Source organism: Phoenix dactylifera, chromosome 11, assembly GCF_009389715.1.
Source record: "Phoenix dactylifera cultivar Barhee BC4 chromosome 11, palm_55x_up_171113_PBpolish2nd_filt_p, whole genome shotgun sequence".
Taxonomy (NCBI): domain Eukaryota; kingdom Viridiplantae; phylum Streptophyta; class Magnoliopsida; order Arecales; family Arecaceae; genus Phoenix; species Phoenix dactylifera.
This window is the reverse complement of record NC_052402.1, coordinates 29,409,646-29,435,398: the sequence shown is the minus strand read 5'-3', so window position 1 is coordinate 29,435,398 and position 25,753 is coordinate 29,409,646. Positions and strand designations below refer to the sequence as shown.

At 44.3% G+C, this 25,753-nt stretch overlaps 2 protein-coding genes across 12 annotated transcripts in view; one reads left to right on the top strand and one right to left on the bottom strand.

Moving 5' to 3' along the window:
* Window positions 1–5,419: 5,419 nt before the first annotated feature.
* LOC103696442 (ubiquitin carboxyl-terminal hydrolase 12-like) overlaps window positions 5,420–25,753 on the top strand; it is a 45,076-nt gene continuing 24,742 nt past the window's right edge. For 10 of the 11 annotated variants that reach the window (XR_005514154.1, XM_008778073.2, XM_008778069.2 and 7 more), the window contains exons 1-15: window positions 5,420–5,643; window positions 5,938–6,001; window positions 6,184–6,331; window positions 6,418–6,575; window positions 7,581–7,846; window positions 7,939–8,157; window positions 8,232–8,340; window positions 8,429–8,544; window positions 10,275–10,373; window positions 11,708–11,817; window positions 17,127–17,201; window positions 17,778–17,856; window positions 17,949–18,095; window positions 18,179–18,259; window positions 18,351–18,470. Coding sequence is in view for 10 of the 11 variants with exons in the window: in XM_008778073.2 (XP_008776295.2) it covers window positions 5,614–5,643; window positions 5,938–6,001; window positions 6,184–6,331; window positions 6,418–6,575; window positions 7,581–7,846; window positions 7,939–8,157; window positions 8,232–8,340; window positions 8,429–8,544; window positions 10,275–10,373; window positions 11,708–11,817; window positions 17,127–17,201; window positions 17,778–17,856; window positions 17,949–18,095; window positions 18,179–18,259; window positions 18,351–18,470 (1,821 nt within the window). In the remaining variant the exon portion in view is untranslated. The remainder of the gene's footprint in view (window positions 5,644–5,937; window positions 6,002–6,183; window positions 6,332–6,417; window positions 6,576–7,580; window positions 7,847–7,938; window positions 8,158–8,231; window positions 8,341–8,428; window positions 8,545–10,274; window positions 10,374–11,707; window positions 11,818–17,126; window positions 17,202–17,777; window positions 17,857–17,948; window positions 18,096–18,178; window positions 18,260–18,350; window positions 18,471–25,753) is intronic. The other variant, XM_039132045.1, reaches the window with a different exon arrangement.
* Window positions 21,789–23,272, bottom strand: LOC113461213. Its single transcript, XM_026800898.2, has 2 exons — window positions 23,070–23,272; window positions 21,789–22,981 (listed from the first exon to the last, which is right to left on the bottom strand). Exon 2 carries the CDS (start codon window positions 22,899–22,901, stop codon window positions 22,041–22,043), a length of 861 nt encoding a protein of 286 aa, XP_026656699.2. The 5' UTR covers window positions 22,902–22,981; window positions 23,070–23,272; the 3' UTR covers window positions 21,789–22,040.

Here is a 25,753-nt window from a genome sequence, read left to right as displayed (position 1 = left end):
TAGGGTTTTCGTCCGTTCCTAGGTCGTCTCCGGTCCGTCCCGAGTCTCCTCCGTCGACCTTTCTCCGTCCTCTAGGTGTTTCTTCCCGTTTAGGTCAAGATGCCTCGTAAGACCGTGGTTAGGAAGAGGTCCCGTCCCGAGGCCGGTCCCGAGCGACGCTCCAAGGCGCGGCACGATCCCGCGAGGCAACCACCTTCGGCTCGTTCCCCGCCTAGGGCGGTTCCCGCGAGGCCATTGGCCGGGAAGGTCGTCTCCACCGGGAGGTATGTCGATTTCGACTTCCTCTCCCGGGAAGGGTTCACCATAGGTGAAAGACTTAGGGTCCAGGGCTTAGAGTTCTTCCTTACATTGGACCTCCCCACATATCCAGGGCTCGTTAGAGAGTTTTACGGTACCGTCCATCGGGGAGATGGGGGTATCGAGGGCACAGTAGCCGGTGTCCCTGTGTTTGTCACGGAGGATTTTATTGGCCACATCCTCCACCTTCCACTAGTTGGGGTGGCTCCCGCACACCCTGAGGATAGAGTTGAGGCCCTTACGGTCGTCTTAGGGCATCCACCTCAGTCCCCCCTAGACGAGGTATCTGCTAGCTCACTTCCTGTTGAAGTGAGAATCCTTTTGAGTATTCTGTCCAGGTCTGTCTTCCCTAAGACAGGAAGATTTGATTTTGTAAACGAGAGGGACCTAGCTATTATGTCTTACATTCTTCAGGACACCCCGGTCAACTTCCCCAAACTCATATATCGGTATATGTGTGAGCCCCTAGATAGACCTAGGCTCACCCTCCCATACGGCATGATTTTTACTCTTCTCTTTAGGGAGTACGAGATTTCCATTCCTGAGAGGGAACCCTCTCGTGCATTGCGATGGACAGATCGCTTGTGTACGGGGACCATGCACAGGATGGGGTTTCGGAAGAGAGAGGGGGTATGGGTTAGGAAGTCTACCCTCACCGCTCAGACCACCAGACCTTTACCCAGTCCTGAGCCCGATTCAGACTACCCAGACCTTCCAGACCATCCAGACCTTCCATCCACTCCTCCTGCTCCTACCACCTCCGCCGGACCTTCCTCCTCGGCACCACCCTCTATGGCGGTCCGGATTGATCCTGAGCAGCTCCGGGAGCTGCGACAGGAGATAGTCAGAGAGGTGAGGGATGAGCTGCTTCGGGAGCTCCGAGGTGCGGTGCCTGCTCCCACTCCTGCACCCGTATCTTCTCAGTTGGTCCCTTCCTTGACAGCCGTGACTGACATGACGGCTCATGTACGGGAAGAGATCTACAATGTCCGGAGTTTGGTCCAGGCCCAGTTCCACAGCATGAGTGAGGTCACGAGCTCCACTCGACAGATGCGAGAGGAGATAGGTCGTGACATGCACACCACCACCGAGGGGGCCGAGCGCTTGGCGAATGTACTCATCGACAAGCTGGACGCACTTCAGACATCGGTGACTGGGCTTCAGGCGTCGGTGACAGAGCTCTCCACTACACATAGCAGAGCCACCACGTCTATCATCACACAGCTTGGCCATGTCACAGATGCAGTCACCCTCCTCATGGAGCAGAGCCGATTGAGAGGAGGAGCCACATCCTCGAGAGGAGGAGCCACATCCTCCAGAGGAGGAGATGCATCATCGAGAGGGGGAGATACATCCTCGAGGGGGGGATCTTCATCCTCGAGGAGACCATAGATGTTCTTTTTGCTTTGTTTTGTATTGCTTTGCTTTACGTATTGTATGCTCAAATGTATTCACATTCATATCAATACAATGAGTAGACATCTTATCTTCATTTCTGTGCCATTTGATGATTGGTTGTGCCATTGATTGTGTGTGATTACCTCCTTTTTGGTATGATGACAAAAAGGGGGAGAAATATGTATACAATATGTAAAAGGGGAGAAATATGGATGAAATATGTAAAAGAAATCAATGGAAATCAATAAAAAGACACACAAATTTGTTCTAAGTGGATTCGGTACCTCGAGGCTCATTATCTCTCTTTTGGGGCTCCTAATGGAGTAATCTCCAGAATCTATTCAAGGGATATTCGGAGATTAGCTGAATCCTACTCAAGAACAAATTGACAGATTTTCCCTCTAAAAACAAAAAATTCAGTTCAGAAACTTCAAAGCATTAAAAGGAAATTCAGAGAATCAAAACATAGTTCATGTTGAGGGGGAGAATCTGAATTTTAATCAAGCTAAATCATTAATGACATATAAGCCAAACAATTGATTGCATAATATGAAGGCTTATATAATTCCAAATAAAAGGGGGAGCTTTAACTCCGAAATTTGCTGTTTCACTCCTTTCAAACTTGGATAAATTAAATTATCAGACATTTGAATTCATTTATGGTTTTTGTTTCATTATTTATTGAGCAAGTCATTTTACATATACTCAAAGTTTTGTCATCATCAAAAAGGGGGAGATTGTGGAGTGATTGATTAAAACCCCATTTGATTTTGATGAGCTCAAAGCATTTGAGTATATCTTGTGATTACTAATGAATTTAATTGAGTGTTTCAGTGAAAATCCTGTCCAAGTGTCTCTAGATTTGGTTCATAGTATTTTGGATAAGTTAAGAAGTCTGCTGAACCAAAGTCTGAGACTCGAGTCGACTCCCGAGTATCACGAGTCGACTCCAAGCGTATCAAGTTCACTGGCACGAGCTCGAGTCGACTCCAGACTAGTACGAGTCGACTCCGACTGAGAACAGAAAGAAGAACAGAAAGGCTCATCTCAGAACCTGTCAACGAGTCGAATCCTGAAGTGCGCGAGTCGACTCCAATGATCAACGAGTCGACTCCAGGGTAGAAAGAGTCGACTCCAAGAGGTACACAAAGAAAAGTCAGAGAGCAGTTTTCGAGTCTGAGATTCGAGTCGACTCCCTGACAGCTCGAGTCGACTCCAAGACAAGCTTCACGTCAAAAGGCAGAAGACCAACTTTCGGAAACTGAGAGCCGAGTCGACTCCAAGGAAGTTCGAGTCGACTCCAAGACTGGATGAGCCAAAAGACAGAGAATCGGGAGTTCGGGCTCTGAGATTCGAGTCGACTCCAAGGACAGTCGAGTCGACTCGAGTGGACAAAATTCAAAATTGGATCCACGGACTTCAGTGGATGAGCCGACTCCAAAATTGCCAGGTCAGCTCCAGAAGTTGGCGAGTCGACTCTGGGTCAAGACGAGTCGACTCCCAGTCGTGACGGCAACTTTAATTCAAATTGGAACAGTTGCCGAGTCGACTCCGGAAAAGCTTGAGTCGACTCCCGCTACAGCCGAGTCGACTCCTGATCGCGCGAGTCGACTCCAACCCACCAACGGTCATATTGTCAGGCTGCGCAGAGTGTGCAGAACGGGCAGAAAAAGCAGTGTAACGGCTAGTTTCCGTGGGAGTTGGCTTAAATAGCCACAGAAGACTGTAGCAAGGCAGAGAACATTCATTCCACTCCAACTAATCAAGGATTCAAGCTCTGCAACGTACTCTTCAACGAAAAAGGGAAGATCTGCATTTACAGCTCCACCTACATCTTCCCAGCAATTAAAAGCCTTCTCCTCCAGCATTCAAGTCGACTACACATTCGAGAGGAGACCGGAGTTCAAGAAGCCATTCCTCTACTTCAGCTTAAAAGCGTTTGAGGGCTTCTAAACTCCTCTTTTGATTATATTGTTTTACATCTGCTTTTGAGAAGCTTACTTTCCTTTCTTTCTATAACTTGTATTTACTTGGTTCAATCGGGGGATTGAATCAAGGGGATTAAGGTTGGTTGGTGAGCCAAGTTAAAACCAACGTGTGTAAGGGTTTGATTGTGAGCCCGGAAAAACAATCGGGGTTGGTTCTAGTCGGTGAGCCTGGGAAAACCGACCGAGTTCGTTGTGAGCTCGTAAAACAACAAGTTTGGTTGTGAGCTTGCAAAACAACCAGCTGTAATCCAAGGGGGTTATAGTAAATTCCCAAGAGAGACTTGGGGAGTGGACGTAGGAGCAAGGGGTAGCTCCGAACCACTATAAAACTCTGTGTTTGCATTGGATTGTCTCTTCTCTTCTTCCTCTCACATCACTCACAGCACTTAGCATTAATTAAATAACTTGCAATAGTTTTTAATTAATCATCCTTAAAGTTTTAACTAAATTAATTTAAAACCCAATTCACCCCCCCTCTTGGGTTGTCTATCTGGGCAACACCCGGGCTTAAAAAATGGCTCTGGCGGGCCGCCGGTTTGCGAACAGATGTAGTTCTGTTCTACATCGGACACTCCAGGGGTGGTTCTATATACACCCCCCCTATTGCTAAGGACACCCCCCAAAAACAAAAAAAAATACCCAAACTAACCTTTAGTGTAATTACCATATTGCCCTTGAAATTTTCTTAGTACACCCCCCCTTCCTCCTCCTCCGTTTCGTTTTGAAAAGAAAAAAAAAAACACCCCTCAAACCCCCCCTTAAACCCCTCGATCCATTTACATCGTTTAGGCGATCTTTGAAGGAGATTTAAGCCCCATTCGAAGCATGGACAAGCAACTAGTGATTTGGGACGAAGAATCGGCCGCAAAGGTACGTGTTCCACCTTGTTTCGAAATTTTTTTTTTCACGGTTCGTGCTCCGTTCGGCACTGGATCGCCGAACAAAAGGCTTCTGTTCGGCTGAACAGTGCCGAACAGAAGCCTTCTGTTCGGCAACCCTCAACCGAACAGAAGCATTAAGAGGAAGAAGGCTTCTGTTCGGTTGAGGGTTGCCGAACAGAAGGCTTCTGTTCGGCACTGTTCAGCCGAACAGAAGGCTTCTGTTCGGCGATCCAGTGCCGAACGGAGCACGAACCGTGAAAAAAAAAAATTGCCGGCGGGGGGGGAGCTACCTCGAGGTGGTCGTGGAGGCGCCGGCGAGGTGCTCGTTGCTCGGGAGATGGCCGGGGAGGTGGTTCCGGGAGAAGCCGGCGAGGTGGTCGGAGATCGGGAGAATGCCGGCGACGAGAGGGAGAAGGGGGAACGGGGGGGTTTTGGGCGTTGCCGAGGTGCTTTGGGCGGAACAGTTCAAAGGGAGACGGAGGGGGTTTGGCCGCCGGCGAGGTGCTTGAGGCGAGGTTTTTTGGGCGGAAGGGAGAAGCCGGCGGGTGTTTTGGAGGGGAAGAGCGGGGTGGGGGGGGTTTGGGGGGTGTAGAGAGCAATTTAGGTGAGGGGGTGGGGAGGGTAGGGGGTAATTTAGGAATTTTTAATTTTTTAGGGGTGTCCTTAGCAAATGGGGGGGTGTAGAGAGTATTTAATTTTTTTTTAATTTTTGGGGGGTGTCCTGAGCAATAGGGGGGGTGTATATAGAACCACCCACACTCCAGGTGTCCACCGAGGCCGTCAAATGCCTCAAATACCCCTACTCGGAATAAAACCTCGGGCCCTTTTCCGGAGCCAACTTCTTTCTTCTTTTCGGTGGCGTCGCTCGCTGCTGAGGGCCTTCGCTCTCCCCTTCTTCCCCCCCGCCTCCCCTTCTCTCTGTCTCGTTTTCCGTCCTCCGCCGCTGGTTTCCGCCCTCGCCGCGCCGCCGCCAGTCTCTGCCCTCCGCCGCGCCGCCGCCGCCGTCGCCCCAGATCGGCTTCTCTGCCGCCCCCTCCGCCCGCCCATCCATGACTATGATGACTCCTCCCCCTGTCGATGTACGTATCTCCCAAACTTTCTCCCCTCTTTCTCTCGATTTTTCTCGATTTCGTACTTCGACTGACCCTGCCCCTATCGCTTGGGGATCCCCTGATCGCGCTCTCTGTTCGATTCTCCTCCCTTGTTTTGCTGCGATCACCATCGTTTTCTAGGGTTTCGTGCCGGGTCGGGGCGGGTGAACCGGGCTCGATTGGTATCCATTGTCCCCGGGCTCGATTCTAGGGTTTCGATTGGGTTCTCTGTGGGTGGTTTTGTTGGATCTGAGCTCTGATTTTGTGCTTTGGCTTTCGCAGCAGGAGGACGATGAGATGCTTGTCCCTCACCCGGAGTTTGCTGACGGTCCTCAGCCAATGGAAGGTAAGCTCTAATCCCGGTTTGCTGCGAGCCGAGCTCTTATGGGATCCGTATAGATTCTTTGTTCTGCATGGTTTTGATGCAACATTGACTTTTTTGTACTAATTTTATTTGTTTTTGACAAGTCCTGGTTTTAGGGTTTTGATTTATTATATATGTTTTATTGTTCTCTTTTGCATTAACAGTAGCTCCAACCGAAACTGCTACTACTGCCGAGAATCAGCAAGTGGAGGACCCTCCATCGTCCAGGTTCACTTGGACGATCGAGAATTTCACTAGGCTGAACACCAAGAAGCACTACTCTGACACCTTTATCGTGGGGAGCTACAAATGGTATGTAGATCTTTCTCTTGGCCTTCCCTGTGCTTAATTTATCATGGGGGCTAATGAAAATCTGATTTTTCTGTTGTCTCTGACAGGCGGGTGCTGATTTTCCCTAAGGGAAACAATGTAGACCATTTGTCTATGTACCTGGATGTTGCGGATTCAGCAACCCTGCCATATGGATGGAGCAGATATGCACAGTTCAGCCTGGCTGTGATCAATCAAATTCACAACAAGTATACAATAAGAAAAGGCGCCTTTCTGAAACCCAGTGATTTTGTTGAAATATGGTTTCCTTTAAATTCACATTGCCTACTAGTTCACTCTGGAATTTTCCATCTGCTAAATCATAGAATTGCACACAGTTTTACTGTCCTCACATAATTATATGAATTGTTACGTTTTGCCGTCGGACCGCTACACTGTGCTCAATTGCATCAGCCTTTTTGGTCTTGTAATGGGGTCATCTCTTCGATGCAATGTGCAGAGGCAAAAGCTGTTTTAGAACTGTGCCTTATTTAACCATTATTCTGCACAATATTAGTATTATTATTATTATTTTTGGGCTCATTGTCTTCCAACTTGGAGGCCAAGGAAAGAAAGCAAGTAACCAGGGGCAAGGGAAATCTTTTTTGATTAGACATGTAGCTATTTTAAGACTTACAAGTGATCTTGTTGGTTGGTTGCACTGGACAGCATTGTGTTTAATTTTAGTCTTCTTTTTTGCACATAAGGTATTCTGTTGAGCTATAAATGAAAACTAGAGTATGTACATGCGATTAGTGTGCTAAGATGCTGCAATCCTGTGGAGAGCCGCGGAAATGTGGGGACCTAGTGCTTCACTTTTCACTTAAATAGTAGAATACATGTTACTTCCACGTGTAGTCTCTTTATTCTAACATGAAGTGGTATCTGACCCTAATATGGTTATCCATTTTTTTTCATCCGCTACTTGAAGAAGCATGCTTGTATGTATGAAATTCCAGGCTACATTGCTTGTAGATTGATTTTTCTTTTACCTTGTCTTATGGTTGCAATGCCTTTAATGCTCTTACCTATTGGGTGTTCATGATGTGGCATGCCTTTGTGTGAGCTCTCTAATTGGACTTGGGTTGTAATATGATAGGAGTTTGGATGTTGCATATGTGCTGTTATTGTACTCCAATTGGAAACATCATATAAAAATGTTGCTTCTCTGCCAGATAATCTTATTTATTTGATAAATGGAGATGATGTGGCCTTTTCTTCTTGCTTGCAGACACCCAACACCAATTTAATGCCCGGGAAAGTGATTGGGGCTTCACATCTTTCATGCCTCTAAGTGAACTTTACGACCCAACTAGAGGATATCTCGTGAATGATACGCTTGTTGTGGAAGCCGAGGTTGCAGTTCGCAGGGTGGTTGATTACTGGACTTATGACTCCAAAAAAGAAACAGGTTGTGTTGGTCTCAAGAATCAAGGAGCTACTTGTTACATGAATTCTCTTCTCCAAACTTTGTACCATATTCCGTACTTTAGAAAGGTATGAATTCTAACCTCATGCTTTCATGATTAGCTTGCAGTATGATTTTTCTTATTAAGAAAAAAAATCTGTTTCCGAACTGTGTTCTTCAGGCTGTGTACCATATGCCTACAACTGAAAATGATATGCCGTCAGGAAGCATTCCTTTGGCTCTGCAGAGTCTGTTTTATAAGCTTCAATACAGTGACAGCAGCGTTGCTACAAAAGAGCTGACCAAGTCGTTTGGATGGGATACATATGATTCTTTCATGCAGCATGATGTGCAAGAACTCAATAGGGTTCTTTGTGAGAAATTAGAAGATAAAATGAAGGTTTGACATTTGTACTAGGCTATTACACATCAATACTGGTGTGTACTTGCTAATTAATTATGTCCCTGTCCCAGGGAACTGTTGTGGAGGGCACAATACAACAGTTATTTGAAGGGCACCATATGAATTATATTGAATGCATTAATGTTGACTACAAATCTAGCAGGAAGGAGTCTTTTTATGGTAAATAAATATGGATAAATTGATATCCTCAAGTTTAAACTGCATGTTGTGCTAGATATATGTAAATAATGGACTACATCTTTTGTAGATCTTCAGCTTGATGTCAAAGGTTGTCAGGATGTTTATGCTTCTTTTGATAAATATGTAGAAGTTGAGCGTCTTGAAGGAGATAATAAGTATCATGCCGAACAATATGGTTTACAGGTTAGTTGGTTGTGTCTATTTATTATTGGATCTGGGATTGGGATTAGAGGTCTCAATATCCACTTTTCCCTGTATTAGTTTTAAATCATGCATCCTTGCTGTACTTTGCATCCTGTGGAGTGGATGGACTCATACAATTTATAAATATAAAGACATATGTATATATATTTCTAGTAAAATGGAATATGCAAATGATGTAGTTGAGCTTCATATGATGATCTTGTATGAAAGATGGTGCATCCCTTGCAGTTGGTTTCCTAGCTTCTGGGCTTTCTTGGTTGGAATTTAAATCATGATGGAGCTTTCATCATAGATTCTTGAATTGTGTTAGGCTTTGTTGTACTTATCATTAATGAATAAAAAACTTAAAACACAACTTTCTAAATCTGGACCTGCTTGGTTGTTGATGAACAACTAAAGAATGCTTATTTTAATTTTAAAAAATCAATTCTTCTCTTTGCATTGTAGCATATCCTTTTTTGCTATAACGTATTTATAGTGATTTATTTGGCTGCAATGAACTTGTGTTTTCTAGGACCTCTTTAACATTTTATTTTTTCAAGCTTACAGCCTTGGTTTCTGATTCTTACTTTCATACATATTCTCACTAATAATCAAGTGATGTCTTTGTTATGAATACTTTCTGAATTTTGTTGATAGGGACAAAGTGGTGGGGTAGCCTTTCTAAGATATAATTGAATATGATGTTAGTTGTATAACAGCATCCTGTAATGTACTAGTGCTTAGTGTGAAGCAAAGTTTCTAAATTCGGGTATCTCAACTGTCTTGGTTGATTACTGATTTTGAGATGAACTTGGGTATTGGCTTCTTTTGGTTAAAAGGGAAGCCGAATTGTTTGAACCTGGTGCATACCTCTGCTGTATATAATGATCAACAAGGTTCTCCGTACTGGTGCACACTATTCCTTTTTAGGTATACTATACCTACTAGTACTGAATTAAGACTTTATATGGGAGATGTACCGAGTCTCTATATGCCGAATCGACTCTCGTACTGGGCATATTGATGCTGTACTAGCATGGTGCTGGTACGGATCCGGTATTGAGATGGCGAGCTTTGATGACTAAGTTATCAGCGAGCTTTGATGACCGAGTTATTGGAATAGCCTGACATAGTAAAAACAAGATCAACTGATGTTTTATGTATGAATTTTATTCATTAATAATTAAGAGTCCATTAATGTAGTAAAAATGAAGAATAATCTCACTGAATATTGATATCACTTTCTGCTGATATTCTGTGATATAACAATGGATATCTGCTGAAATATTGGAGGCAAACATTTTATCTGTATCATGTCAACGAGTGCCTGACGCTGGTATAAACAAATCTTGGCTGAGATGAAACCATGGAATATGTATATAGATACAAGTCATTCTACATTATTTACATGAACTAGATTGCATGACCTCAAAATTTGTCATTAATGTACAAGCACTCACTGTCCAATTATTTCAACTATTTGCTGTATATCCGTACATGGACAAGAAAAAGAGACCTATAAATGGTATGAAATCCAATGCATTCTCTCCTATAGTTAAATGTGGTCTTTGCCTCTTTTTTTTTTAATTCAACTGCTTTGCTTATTTATTTCCTCCTTGAGTAATATGTTGCAACAGTATTGTTTGTTAAATTCTTATTTTGCAATCGAATATCTTAAGATCTTGAAGAACATTGCTTGAAGTCGAATATTTGTTCGTCTATTTTAGGATGCTAAGAAAGGTGTTCTTTTCATCGATTTTCCCCCTGTTTTGCAACTTCAGCTGAAACGCTTTGAATATGATTTCATGCGAGACACCATGGTCAAGGTTGGTACTAGTAAAATCCTCATGATTGTCCTTCTTTTGGTCACCTTTGAACTTGGTTATGATGTATTTTTCTTGAATTACATGTTTCCTATTATTTGACATTCTTCATGATTTTCTCAAAATGTGAATTAAGACTGAATACGTAGTCATAGAGAAAGGGGAGTGGGAAGATTTGTAATCTTGTTGGTCACAGTTGTTTCTTATTTAACTGCTACTGTAATATTTGCATCACGACTCATCTTTTGCCACATTGTTTATCATGGAAGTCTTAGGCCATATGAAGATTGACAATGGAGTTTAAACAGAACATATGAACAAATGTAAACAAGTCCATTACCTCTCTATTGCTAGCAGAAACAATGAAAGACCTCATATGCATCTTTCAAGAAAAGTGAAAAAAACTGACACAGAAGGCATGCATGTAGCATAAGCATCTTGATGCAATGTATATGCCTCAGTTTATTTCACCTCACGGATGAGTTGCAAGGTGTTCTCGGAGAGCTTTGCCTTGAGGCATTGATCCTCCATTGAACCTTCTTGATAGTTTCACTCAAGGTTCTTGCATTATTTTAGTTGAGATGGTGATAAGGATTAACATGAAATTTTCATATGCAATTCGTGGCAAGAATCTATTTTCCCCAAGCATAGATCATTTCTTGCTATGGGGAAGTTCAGAAGTCAAATTTGTGAAGGGTCGTTTGACAAGTTTAGTTTATTAGATGTAGTGTTGGTTAGAAGGTTGATGAAATTAGAAGCATGATTAACTGTGGTTTCCATTATTTTTTAAACAATAAAGAAAATCTGCTAGTGCAAAGGAACCAATCTTATTTGTGTTCCTGAGGTGCTAATGATATGATTGAAAGCCCTTTTACAGTGCCTGTTTTAGACATTAGCTACATGTGGGGTCCAGATTGTTTTGATCTCTCTGGTACATTCTTATTGCGAAATCTCCCCAATTTGCTTTGTTGGCGGAATAATTATATTTTTCTTACAAAATAATGTAATCTGATATGAAATTCTTGCCTCCTACCATTCTCGTCGGCATTGTGGCATTTTCTAAAGCTTAATGGTCATTATATAATAGTTCTGCTGGTGGGTCAAACTGCTGGGTGGTTGGTTCAATGGTTGCATGCCTTACTATGGCGGTGAGCCGGCCTGAGATATGAAAGATTCATAGATAAAAAGGAATATTTGGTCTATAAAATTGTCATTATTTTATCACTTTAGTTGTGTGAAGTTGACCTTTTCTCTTGAAGGCTTTGCTTGACAATTATCTCCTTTAGATTTTTTCCCCACTGATTGACTGCTTAACTGCCATATATATGTTGATGCAGATAAATGACCGATATGAGTTTCCACTGCAACTAGACCTTGATAGGGATAATGGCAAATATCTTTCTCCAGAAGCGGACAGAAGTGTCCGCAATCTTTATACTCTGCACAGGTAAACTTATATTGGAAATTGATATCTGTTAGAGGTATTCATGAAAATTATGCATCCCCCCTCTCTCTCTACTATTAATGCTATAAGTTTTCATCTAATTGCCACAACCACAACCAACATGCCTGGTCTCATCTGTGATTTTGGCTCTCCATGTATTAGATCCAAATTTATATGTAGACAAACCCCAGATGTAAATACTAATCTCATTTGCTTTGCATATGAAATAGATGTTGCAACAAAGATAAGTTGCTGTGGTATATAGTATTCAACTCATATGTATTACAAGCGTGCTTACATTGCAGTTATATGTAAAAGATACTCTCATTGCATTCAATTCATACTACTTTCTCTCTCTCCCAAGCAAAGACCACTGAACTGAGTACTGAATTGAGCCATCATCAGTAGCAGTACTCTTTGTTCTGACTATTAAAGGATAGTTACCTACATGGTTATAAAAAACACATGTTTAGACATCTAAACAACTGTTTAAACATTTTAGTTGCACTATTCTTATGGCTTTTGCTAAATGAACTATGTGTCTTTACGTGTTGTGTTCTTGTGCTTTTCATGAATTTATATTGTGTTAGTGAAGGAATTCTGGTGAGAACTATATGGTTGTAGGATGCTATGTGGAAATTTCATTAGAATAAGAAATTTGGTTAGAAAGAAATATATCTAGGTTTGGATAACACTGGAATAAACAAGCGACATGCTTAATTAAATATTGTGAATGAAGCCACTCTGTCATTTCATATAAGTATTTTCAAGGTGCCCATATCTATTATTGACATTGGGTGCTTATTGATGCCCAAATCCTGCACAACCATATTCTGATGATCTGGAGCTGTGGAGGGCATAGATCAATCCGCTTGGTCCACGGTGGTGGAAATACGAGTGCCAACTGCCGTGGATGGTTACGGAGATTTACACAGAGGAGAAAGGCCCGCTGGGGTGGCTCGAGCCGAGCCTTCTCCGATGCTTAAGTCAGGCAGTGCTTTAGAATAATAACATGAAATAATTAGAGAATAAAAAGCATTAGAGTAGAGTGATCTTTTTGGATCATTAAGCCTTGAGTGCCTGGCTTGGAGTATTAGTGCTCAGCATGGGAGCTTGACTTGGAATGCTCGAGGTGGGAGCTTGGCTTGGAGTGCTCGTCATGTGAGCTTGACACGGGAGTGCGACTTGGGAGCTTGACAAGGGAGCATGATTTGGTGGCTCGACATGGCTTTGGTCTCGATCTACAGTGATTCGCATCCTGGTCTCCAAGGATTTGTGACTGGGAGCTCAGCCTCGGCATAGCTCTAGTTGACAGTCGCTCGTCCAAGTCTTCAGGGGCTCGCGTTTTGGTCTCCAAGGATGCGCGGACTAGAAGCTCGGCATGACTCTGGTCAGCGGTTGCGCATTCCAGTCTCTAGAGCCTCGTGTCCTGATCTCGAAGGATGCATGGACTGGGAGCTCGGCATGGCTCTGGTCGGTTGATGCATGTCCTAGTCTCTAGAAACTTGCATCTTGGTCTCCACGGATGCGTGGACTGGGAACGCGGATTTGGAGCTCGGCCTAAGAGCTCGACATGGCTCTGGTTGGCGGACGCGTCTCGGTTTCTAGGGACTTGCATCTTGGTATCCAAGGATGCATGGATTGGGAGCATAGATTGAGAGCTCGGTATGGCTTTGGTCAGTCGACGTACGTCCCGATCTTCAGGGATTCGCATCCTAGTCTTCGAGGATATGCAGAATGGGAGCACGGACTGAAAGCTGGACCTAGGAGCTCGCAGACATGTGCCTTGGTCTCTAGGGATGCGTGTTTCGGTCTCTTGGAACTCGCATCCTGGTCTCCAAGGATGTGTAGACTGGGAGCACGTCATGGCTCTGGTAGGCGGTTGTGTCTTGTGTGCACGGGGCTCGCATCTCGGGTGGCACAAAAGGGTGGCTTCTAGGGAGTTGCATCTTGATCTCCAAGGATGCAGGTTCTGTAGGCACGACACTTGAATCTTGGGTGGCAGGGAAGGGGGCTTTTAGGGACTTGCATTTTGGTCTCTGAGGGTGTGCAAACTAGGAGCTCGGCATGGCTTTAGTCGGTGGTCGCATGTATCGATCTCCAGAGACTCGCGTCTTGGTCTCCAAGGATGCGTGGATTAGGAGCGCGGACTGGAAGCTTGGCTTGGGAGCTCGAGATGGATTTGGTCTGCTGTTGCACGTCCAGTGTGCACTGTGCTCGCATCTCGGATGGCATGGAAGGGCGGCCTCCAGCGACCTGCGTTCTTGTCTTTGAGAATACGCGGACTGGAAGCTCGACTTGGGAGGTTGGTATGGCTTTGGACGGGGGTCGTGCGTCCCGTTTGCATGGCGCTTGCATCTCAGGTGGCATGGGAGGGCGGCCTCTAGGGACTTGCATCCTAGTCTCCAAGGATGCACGAACTCAGAGCATGGATTTTTGAGCTCGACATGGCTCTAGTCGGCAGATGTATTTCTAGGTCTCTAAGGACTTGCATCTTGGTCTCCAAGGATGCGTGGACTGGGAGCATGGGCTTGGAGCTTGTCCTGCGAGCTCGGTATGGCTCTGGTCGGAGACATGTGTCACGGTCTCTAAAGACTCACATCTTCGTCTCTAAGAATGTGCGGATTGGGAGCCCGGCATGGTTTTGGTTGGCGGACACGCGTCTCGGTCTTCAAGGACTCATGTTCTGGTGTCCGAGGATGCGCAGATTGGAAGCTCGACATGGCTCTAGTTGGTGGACGTGCGTCCCGGTCTCCAGGGACTCGCATTCTGATCTTTGAGGATTTTGAGACTGGAAACTCGATATGAAAGCTCGACATGATTTTGGTAGGTGCACTCACGTCTCGATCTTTAGGGATTTGCATCCCAGCCACTTGGGACTCACATCCTTGTCTTGTCTCCAAGGATGTGCAGACTGGGAGGGCGGACTGTTTATGGCCAACGGACGCATGTCCTGATCTTCAGGGACTCACGTTTTGGTTTCGAGGATGCGCGGATTGAGCGTGCGGATTTGGAGCTTGGCTTGGGAGCTCGTCATGTCTCTGGTCTCAGGGACTCGCATTCTAGTCTTCGAGGATGCGCAGATTGGGAGCGCGGACTAAGAGTGCGGATTTAAAGCTTGGTATGACTCTAGTCGGCGGTCGTGCATCTTAGTCTCTAAGGACTCACATCTTGGTCTCCAAAGATGCGTGGACTGGGAGCGCTGATAGGGAACACGGTCAAAGAGCTCGGCATGGCTTTAGTTGGCGGATGTGCATCCCGGTCTCTAAAGACTCGCATTTTGGTCTCCGAGGATGCATAGACTGGGAGCTTAGCCTGGGAGCTCGGCATGGGAGCTTGGCCTGGAGTGCTCGTCATGGGATCTCGGCATGGGAGTGTGACCCTGTCTTCAGGAACTCATGCCTAGTCTCTAAGGACGTGGTTCCCATACACATGATGTTTGGATTTTGGGTGGCACGAAAAGGTGGCCTCCAAGGATGCGCATCGTGATACCCAAAGATGCGCATCCTGTCTGGAGAGGAGATAGTATGAGGGGACGACGATGGAAGAGGAGTCAGGTGTAGCTATGAGAGCTTCTCGCCATAAGAGCTTGTCACTATGAGTGCTTGAGAACCTCTTCGTAGGAGCTTTTTTTTCGTTTGTGCTTCAGAGCCTCTTGCTATTCCTCTCTCCCCCTTTTTTGAGTTGGCCTTGTTTATATAGAGGAGGGAGTGTAGATCCGTTATGATTTGGAGGTGAAAATGAAGGGATTGCCATAACTTCCTTCCTTATCTGGATTCAAATCTATTGTAATCTCCTTGTTTGAATTCCACCAAGATTTCAAATATTGTCAAATTCAAATCTTTTCGAAATGCTCACCACGTGTCGACCTATGATGGCGGATAAGATTTAGGCCACATCAGTGCCCTTTATTTCTTTGTTATGGGAACAACATTGTGTGACAGCATGACAACCTTAGATGTGAGGATGTCTTATCTAGAAGCCTCTTGCATGTAAACATTGTGCTCCTTGGGTGGTGTGAATCATGGTTATTTTGTCAGTTCATGTGGGAGGTCATGTGATGTGAGTTTGTCATGCATCCATCGTCACTATTGTTGTTGTTGCCATGTGCTATATGATATTTACCCTTTTTGGGCATATGTTTAGTTGACGGCCTAAATAGGCTCCAAACCATTTAAAGTATGTTCAATGCACTTGTAATACAGAGTGTCTAGGTGCCCACTAGCCATCTTGACAAACTTGGTCACCTTTATCCATCAAAAATAACAAATCCAGAATGGATTGGTAGTAGTGTTGCTATATAGATGCATAAATTCATATCATAACTAATGCAAGAAATTCTTTCATCTATAAATGTTACATTAGAGGATATGGAAGAACACATGGGAGCAACGTTGGCGGAACCATCCCAAATCGCCCTGTTGGGGCGTACCGAACCGTACTAGTCGCAAACCAGGATGGTTCCAACCTCTAGATCGAGCAACCGACAGAAGGGGAGAAGGAGAAAGAGCGAGGAAGAGAGAGAGAGGCAGCGGTAGCCGAAAAAGGGGTGGAGCCTTTGTTTCGAAATGAAATAGGGGCTTTCACCCGTTTTTATATATCTTTTGAATTTTTTAAGTGAAGTCAGTAGACACCGCTGGCTTCATTTATTATTATTTTTTTCTGAATTTTTTTAAGTAAAGTAGCTGCCGACTTCACTTAAAAAATTCAAAAAAATATAAAAAAGGGTGGAAGCCCTTGATTTGTTTCGAAGGCCCTCGCTTCCCCTTCCTCACCCCTGTTCTAGCCTTCGCTCTCTCCCTCCCTCCCTCTCTCTCTCTTTTCATCTCTCCCTTTCTCCCTCCCTTTTGGTTTTGCTTGTCGGTTCATGTTGGGACGGTACGGTATACCGGTTTTGCTTGTCGGTTCATGTTGGGACGGCACGACGTGGGGGCATACTGTACCATCTTACTAGCTAACCAGCACGAATGCCGGTTTTTTTATTGGCTTCTTTGCATGAGAGAATGTGCCGACAAAAATATTTAAGAGCTGTTAAAAAATTGTGAATGATATGTTATGTCATGGATTGTGTTTAATGCATAATTATATATTTTTGGTAAGTCTCACATTTGCCTATTCTGATCATTTTGTGCACTGTTAAATTTAATACTTCCAATATATTATTTGTAGACAAATGTTGCTTACTTTATTGTTGGCAATCAGCATGAGTTATTCTGGTCTGTAGCATTCAAGGCATCTGCATATGCTATGTTTATGCATCCTTTTCTGTTATTTGACTTTTGAAAATACATGATAACTTGTGTTTCATGCAGCGTACTCGTTCATAGTGGTGGGGTGCATGGTGGCCATTATTATGCTTTTATTCGACCAACTCTTTCTGATCATTGGTAGGTAGCATGTCCCTGTCAACTGTGTTTGTTTCTTGTACGTACAATACTGTTGCTCATAAGCCTTGTGGAAAACTCCTAAGAGCAGCTTTTGCAGACAGATACTGTTAATTGTATTCTCAAATTCTTCAATGGATCACTTTATGTGGGACACTGATAAAAGCTTTAATGTGTTCCTTCTTTGTTTCTGTATTAAACATACAATTTCTGGCCACTGTGCCACCCTTTTTATTTTTCTAAGTTGTGTTTGTTATAGGTAATCTTCCTATGTTTTGCTTATGAATAATGAAAGTATGTTTGATTAGATGTGATATTTTCTATCTGTTTATGTGCAATGCAGACAATTTTCTTTTGCCTTCTTTTGTTCCTTATAACTTTACATAAAAATAGAAAATTTTAGGTACCTTTCTTGATTGATGTGCCCACCACCAAATACCCCCTTTTTTGCTATAGACATAAGTTGTGCTCTCCTACGAAAAGAGGGAGTGTATTTATTGGTGGTCTAAAACAGTTTGCATTATATTCAAGGGGGTGGACATGACTTGAAGTCGGTAATTGAGAATTCTTTTTCTCCAGGTTTAAGTTTGATGATGAGCGGGTTACAAAAGAAGATATGAAGAGGGCACTAGAGGAGCAATATGGTGGTGAGGAAGAGGTGATTAATTTTGCCATTGCAAATTCAAGTGCTGTATCATGCTTCTTGTATCATTCTGACTTTTCTTTTTTTCCCTTGCTGCCTAATTGCAGTTGCCACAGACAAATCCTGGCTTCAATAACGCTCCATTTAAATTTACAAAGTATTCAAATGCATACATGCTTGTTTACATTCGTGAGAGTGACAAGGAGAAAATAATATGTAATGTAGATGAGAAAGACATTGCTGAACACCTCAGAGTAAGACAATTGTGGAGTGATTAATTCTTGAATGGTTTCATTACTTTGAAGGATTGCACATAATATGCAGTGTCTTTTTCCAGATAAGATTGAAGAAAGAACAAGAAGAGAAAGAACACAAGAAGAAGGAAAAGGCTGAGGCTCACCTTTATACCATCATAAAGGTGTGATATATCTTACCTGACTTTTATGGTTGACCCACATTATCATTTATGCTTTTACTGGTTGTCAATAAGTCTTTTTGAATGTGTTTAGGTTGCTCGTGATGAAGATTTAGCTGAACAGATAGGAAGGGATATATATTTTGACCTGGTGGACCATGATAAAGCTCGCAGCTTTCGTATTCAGAAACAAATGCCTTTCAATGCTTTCAAGGTAATGCTTTCTTGCAATCTACTGCCTCAGATTGAATAAGTTGCTGATGCTGGTTTATCACAATCTTTCACTACTGCATGTGCAAAAGTTGGCAATAATTTCTTATGCCTGCATGCAAAGGATCAGTGTATTTTATTGTGATTTGATGATAGGTCCCAGCCCGAGGAAGAAGAAAGGTGGGCAAAGAAATAGAAAATAATTGATTCAAGACCTCTCTTCAGGTGAGAGAAAACCCATCAAAGCAAAAGCTCTACTTTGGGTGAGAGTAACCCATATAGACCAACAAAACAAAGTGACAAGACACCCTCATGCACACAAACCCCAGGAAATAAAAAAGAACACCATGACCCCCTCTCTCTCTTACTCCCCCTCTCATTTTCTCTCCGTGCACGACCTTTGATGACTAACCCACGAAAGACAACCCACTTTCTCTCTCTCGCCTACAAAAGACAACCCACTCTCTCGCTTCGGAGCCCACGTCCTCCCACGTCCTTGCTTCGGAGCCCATGCATGGCTCTTCCTCTAGCATTCTCCCACTTCTAGCTTCGAACTTCCTCCCACTCCCAACTGTGAACGGCTTTCCACTTCCTGTGTCATGAACTTCCCGCTAGCCACGGAACCCACGTGCATGGCCCGTCATCGTGCTTCCTCTCGCTCCCAGCCCCATCGCAATGTGATCTTCTTCCTCCTGCGAACTTGATGCTGCGTTCCACGTGTCGACCATGCGGTCGACCACTAGGGTTGTCTCATGCGCACTTTCTTCGCGATCTCTTTCTTGAGTCCTCCGATGAAAGTGCCCAGGAGCGCATCCTGTGGCCAGCCCCGGACTCGGTTAGCCAACTTCTCAAACTCCTATTGATACTTCCTCACCGAGCCTTATTGCTGAACACGGGAGAGCTTTTCGTTGAAGTTCACATACTCGTTGGGGCCGAATCGAGCCAACAACTCTCGTTCAAATACCCTCCAAGTGATGATGGCTCTTTCATCCTGGTATGCCCTCCTCAACCACTACCACCAGTGGTTAGCCTTCTCGTCGAGATAGAATGAAGCGGTGGTCACCCGTCGGTTGGCCAGAACTCCTTGGCCGTCGAAATATTGCTCTGCACAGTCCAGCCAGACAATTGGGTCGTCTTCAGTGAACCGTAGGAAGTCCATTCTCGGACGACATTGGACCTCTACGATTTCCTCCCTTCGCTCGAAGCCTCCTTCTCGAGGCGACGGTGGAAGTGACGCGGCCTGCTCTAGCGGTCTTGGTGGCGAGAATGAGATCTGAAGGTGGCGAATGGCCTCCAAGACCTCCGTGAAGCGCCCCTCCACTCGAGTCTTCCAGCTGCGCAACTCCTGCATTGTGCACACTTCGGCTTCAAGGTGCGCTATTCTCTTCTTGTTCGATATAGCCTGGCTCTGATACCAGATGATAGGTCCCAGCCCGAGGAAAAAGAAAGGTGGGTGAAGGAATAGAAAATAATTGATTCAAGACCTCTCTTCGGGTGAGAGAAAACCCATCAAAGAAAAGCTCTACTTTGGGTGAGAGTAACCCATACAGACCAACAAAACAAAGTGACAAGACACCCTCATGCACACAAACTCCAGGAAATAAAAAAGAATACCACGACCCCCGCTCTCTCTCTTACTCCCCTTTTCATTTCGTCTCCTTGCACGACCGTTGATAACTGACCCACGAAAGACAACCCACTCTCTCTCTCGTCCACGAAAGACAACCCACTCTCTCTCTCACCCAAGAAAGACAACCCACTCTCTCTCTCTCGCTTTGGAGCCCACGTCCTCCCACGTCCTCGCTTCGAAGCCCATGCATGGCTCTTCCTTTAGCGTTCTCCCACTTCTAGCTTCGAACTTTCTCTCACTCCCAACACTGAACGGCTTCCCACTCCTTGTGTCACGAACTTCCCGCTAGCCACGGACCCACGTGCATGGCCTGTTGTCGTGCTTCCTCCAGCTCCCAACCCCATCGCTACGTGATCTTCCTCCTGCGAACCCAGTGCTGTGTTCCGCGGTCGATGACTACCAAATAGCGGGATCCATCATTTGACTACAACAATTTATCATTACCTGTTATCTTGGCTTTTTGATTTCGGCCTTTGACATTTTCTTGCTCTTCCAATATTGAAATTTTGATGGATTTGCTAATTGGATTAGTTTAGACCATGTGGCTGCATTTTAGATTGAATAATTGACATACAGGACTTCTTTTTCTTTTAAGGATGATAACCACGTTGCTTGTTATGACATTTCAAACCTGCAGTGGATGTGGGATTCCTATTGAATTCATAACCTTTTGACTGGCTGTTCTAATGCTTTCAAAATTTCGAGCCCCCAGTGTTATGGGATTCTTGTTTTGATTGGTAATTCTCTTTATGCAAGATGATCAATGTTCTCATTGACCAGCTTCAAAATGAATTGCAAAGTTAAATTGATGTTTAGGTTTTGATTGCATTGCAGACTAATAATTTTGTATGCTTTTCTTCCTTTTCTCTAGTTAAGTCTCAAATGGGTGAGGCCAAATGAAGCTAATTTGGGACTTAGTTCATTCGCTACAATAGGAATACAGTGCATCCGGTCAAAATTAGAAGAAAAGAAACATTTTGCGCATGCTCAGATTAATATTGAGTAATTGTGCATTTAAGAATGCACTAATTCTAGAATGTAGGACACTATTAATTGCACATATAGCATTTAAAGTGGTAATTGAGGTAGATAATGCCAGATGCAAACGAAAAGCTCACGAGTCATGAGAAGAATACATATTTTCTTTGATTTTCAAGAAATGAAACTACTGTTGTTTGATTTAGACAAAACCCGGCATATTTCATATGAGAGAATATTTTCAATTGAACCAATCATGTTTCTCTTGATGGCCATAAAGTTTTTGAATAATTGATAGTGAACAAATCAATCCTCTTGGGTATGGTGGGCCAAATCAGAATCTAGATACAACACATTGTTGACAAGAGTATAACCAAGGTCCGCCGTACCGGTACCGGTCGGCGTACCGGTGGCCGGCCGGACCGGTACGTACCGGTCCGGACCGGTCCGTACCGGCCGGTACCGCGAGCCAAACATTTTGATTTTTTTTTTAATATTGTCTCTGTTGGATCTTAAATTAAGTGAAGATTGATGTTTTTTTATTGCTTTTTTTATGATTTTTAATGTTTTTATATTTAAATTCAGGGTTCAAATTTGAAACATAGATGATGCATGTTATGTTTTCCTCCCGTTCCAAATAATAAAATGATACACATAAAATATCTTCAAATTAAGATACAATCATTTACATACATTTAAAGTACTCTAGGATATCTAAAATCGGGACGAGTGCCGATGGCTCTCGTAGATATCCGGATCATAAGTATAATCAGGAGGAGGCAAATCAACCCAATCAGAAGGAACGCGCGCCAGGTTATAAGAACTGTCGGATCTCTCGCTCACGCTCTGGCTCTGAGAGGTGTCTTCTGATTGTGTAGGGGCCCATCCAAATATGGCGGAAACAAAATCCAATGCATCATATCCATATTCGTCAGGCTGAGGCTGTGGATAATAGAATCCGTATCCTTATGTTGTCGGATCTGCAGTCGTATTCTGTCTTCCTGAACAACCTCGAGGAGCCCGTCTTCTATATCCAATGATATCCTCACGAAATCTATCAGGTGGTCGACCGTGGTCCGTATCCTGTGTAGCATCCGTAAATTGGGACTCACCGGTGAAATAAAGACCACCCTCCGGCTGTGTCTCATGAGTACCATACTGTCCTCCGCTCCCTCCATGGTTAGAAGATCCATCATCACCAGAACCTTCATCGCTGCTAGTCCAAGTCTCTTCCTCGACACTCTCCATTGGGACCCTTTGTTTTTCTTTCCTGGCCCTCTCTGTCTGGCTCCCCTGTGCCTGCGACTGATCAGCTCTGAGAGTGCGTGGAATATTGCGCTCAGCCCATTGCTTTGGATCGACCCCAGCTTCGGTGGCTATGAAGGTAGCCGGTCGTGGAGGCGATCCTGGCTCGTCAAGCTCGGGCTCCTGCTGCTGGCCTACAAGCCAGCCGAGTAGTGGATCATCGTTATCAGCGGTGAAGGTTCCGTAAATCGGATCTGTATACTTGAGCTCCACTTCCTCTTGTATGCACTTTAGTCTCAACCGCAAATTGTAATGCACATAAACAAGGTTGTTGAGGCGCTTTTGCGTCAAACGGTTTCTTTGTTTGCTGTGGATAAGGGCGAAGGTGGACCAATTGCGCTCACATTCACTAGAGAAAATTGTTTGGGAGAGGATTCGGATAGCTATCCGCTTTAGATTTCTCACAGATCCGCCAAAATGCACCCACCATTTAGTTGCAAAAATATTTATGAAAATTACATGTATGATAGTTCCATAATAGTAACTAAAAGACATCAGGTGAATGTTTTCCTGATGTGTCATATACCTGAATTCATATTGTGTTTGCTGACGACAGCCGCTCGTTGGCCAAAACTGTAGCTGCCTTCTCTAAATAATTTGCTCTATGAAAAATAAGCATAAGAAAACCATGTTAATAATTGAAGATGCCGATATACTTACACATGCCGGTAATTACTAAATCATAATTACCTCTTCAAGACATAGGGCCGCTTTTTCTGGATCATGCTCCATCTTGTAAATCACATTACGCAAAGCATCCAGAAGTGTTTCATCCATACTAATTCCATCTATACTGTACTGAAACCGGGGGTTTAGGTAGTATGCTGCACATATACGAGACTATCTTAGCATAATTATATAATTACATCACTATAATTGTCACTATAATTATATCATAGCTTAACTGCTAGATGTAATTCCGTACCCATTTGCGCTCCCCACCGTTGCTCAATGATGTTGATGTACGACTGGTCATGTGCTGGATCTGCCTTCATAATCTGATCCTTTGCCTTGACCATCATGTGATACAAAAACCCATCTGGGGGTAGATCTCGCTATGTACGGCCCGCAGCACTTCATATAATGGTTTGATAGCCTTGACTATTGTAGTAGCCCGCTGTCAGAATGGCTGTCTCGTCACCAAGTCTTCTATCTTGGTCCCTTCAGTGCCGGCATAAGAATATCTACTATCATACCACTCGGAACTGGCAAACATCTGACGCAGGGCTCCTCTCTTCTCGAGTATGCTATCAAGTGCGATGAAGTTGGTAGCAAACCGTGTGACTCCTGGTATCAGAATCTCTCCCCCTGCATACTTTCTCATCAGTGAAAGAACCAGTTATGGTTATAAATATACCTGGTAATGCGTTGTGCTGTCTCCACCGTTTGTTGCACCCTACGGATCTTTCCAATGTCCATCAACATAAGATCGATACAATGTGCAGCACATGGGGTTCAGAAAATATGTGGTCGCCGCTCCATCAAGACCTGTCCGACAGCCTTATATTGCGGCCCATTATCAGTGACGACCTGCACGACATTCTCCTCTCCTACCAGATCAATCACATCCTCCATAAGTTTCAGCATGTACGAGGTGTTGTGCACATAAGCCGAAGCATCAACCGACTTGTGGAAGGTCTTAGCATCACAGTATGTCAGGAAGTTGATGATGCTCCGCCTGGTCGGACCGGTCCAACCATCGCACATGATGGTTAGTCCATATATGAGCCACTTGCTCTTGTAGGAGTCAATCCAATTCTCCAGCTCCTTATTGTTGTCAAGAAGCTCACCGTATATGTCCTTCGGGCCTGGAGGAGCTACACCAGGACCGGCAGCTTGTATGGCGGCAATGGCAGACCTGTAGTATGTATTGTCTGCCACATTCGCTGGGATGTGGCTGAAGTGAAACTAGGATCCAATAGCTCGCCACATAGTTTTCTTCTTATTCTTCATCCACATTGTGTCTACCCTCTGCTGCCTTGAATCTCTACTGGGAAGAGCATGCGGATCTACATCATGAATTGTCGCTTCTTATGGAATTTCTCTAGATGACTTCTTTCGGCTACCCAAACTACCCAGCATAGATGCAATCCGGCCACGTTTTTTGCCGACGCCCTCCTTGACTGAAGTTGTCCTCAAGAACTCTGGATCTTGTCTAATGCTCCCAGAACCGCCGCCCGACTCGTATGCAGAGGGCCCAAATCGAGCCCTATGCCTGGCCACCTCCTCTTGCTGCCACTGATCATCCAGGCTTGCATGCATGGCCGCCTGAATATCTGCCTCCTCCTCATCTAGATCCTCGACCTCCTCTGGCTCCCTAGAGTGATAGGAAGGTGGCTCTGCCGCTCAGCGATCGACCTCCGCCCTCTTCTTGGAAGCCATCTCCTTTGCTTCTTTGACCTCAGTGAGATTCTGCCTCATCAGCACACGAATTTCGTTAGGACAATTTGGGCACGTAGCAACCTCACCGGAATTTCCGGCTAAGTGTTGCTTCAACCTGGTTACCCCTCCTCCCTTGAAAATCTTGTCGCAAAACTTGCATTGAAACTGGTGTCGTTGCCCCTCACTTCCAAGTCTTCGCCCATAAGACTAGCCAATATCACGCTTTGCAGGGTTCGTTTTTCTTGATGGCTCCATTTCTATCATAAAAGGACAACTTATCAAAAAATTAAGCTAATAAAGTAAATTTTTGCATTATCTTATTATTTAAGTAATTTATAAACTATTTTTTTAAGTTATTTATTAACAAAATTAATGAAATAACATAGGACAAAAAAACCGCACCTTAAATAGTCTCCGCTGGATTTTTTGGGCAGGACATCCTCCTCAATTTGTGGGCTATCTCTCAAATCTTTCCGTCTCTGATTACTCTTCAGAGGCTCACTCCTGGATTTTAGTTACTCTGGCCTCTAGAGTCTGGCTATCTCTCAAATCTTCTCGTTCGGTTTTTATAACCGAACGAGGCAACGAGCGAGGAAGAAGTGGCCGAGAGGCCACTTCGTTTCGTGCTGTCAACTCAAAAAAAGAAGTGGCCGAGAGGCCATAGCTTTTTTTTTTTTTTTTTTTTGATGGGAAGGAGTGGCCGTGGGCCACTTCTTCCTTAAAACCACGTGCGGCGCGTGGTTTTTTGAAACCACGCCACGCGGTGGTTTCAAAAACCACAGCGCGAGGCGCTGTGGTTCCCACAAAAAAAAAAAAACGTATCGGTTCGCACCGGTACGAGGCCGGTACCAAGCGGTACCGGCCGGTACCGACCGGTACGGGCTCCGTACCGGCCGGTTCGCAGATGAAAATGGAAAAATACCGGAAAATACCGGTTTTCATCTGTTTCCGGTACCGGTCAAGGACTGGACCGGTACGTACCGGCCCATGTC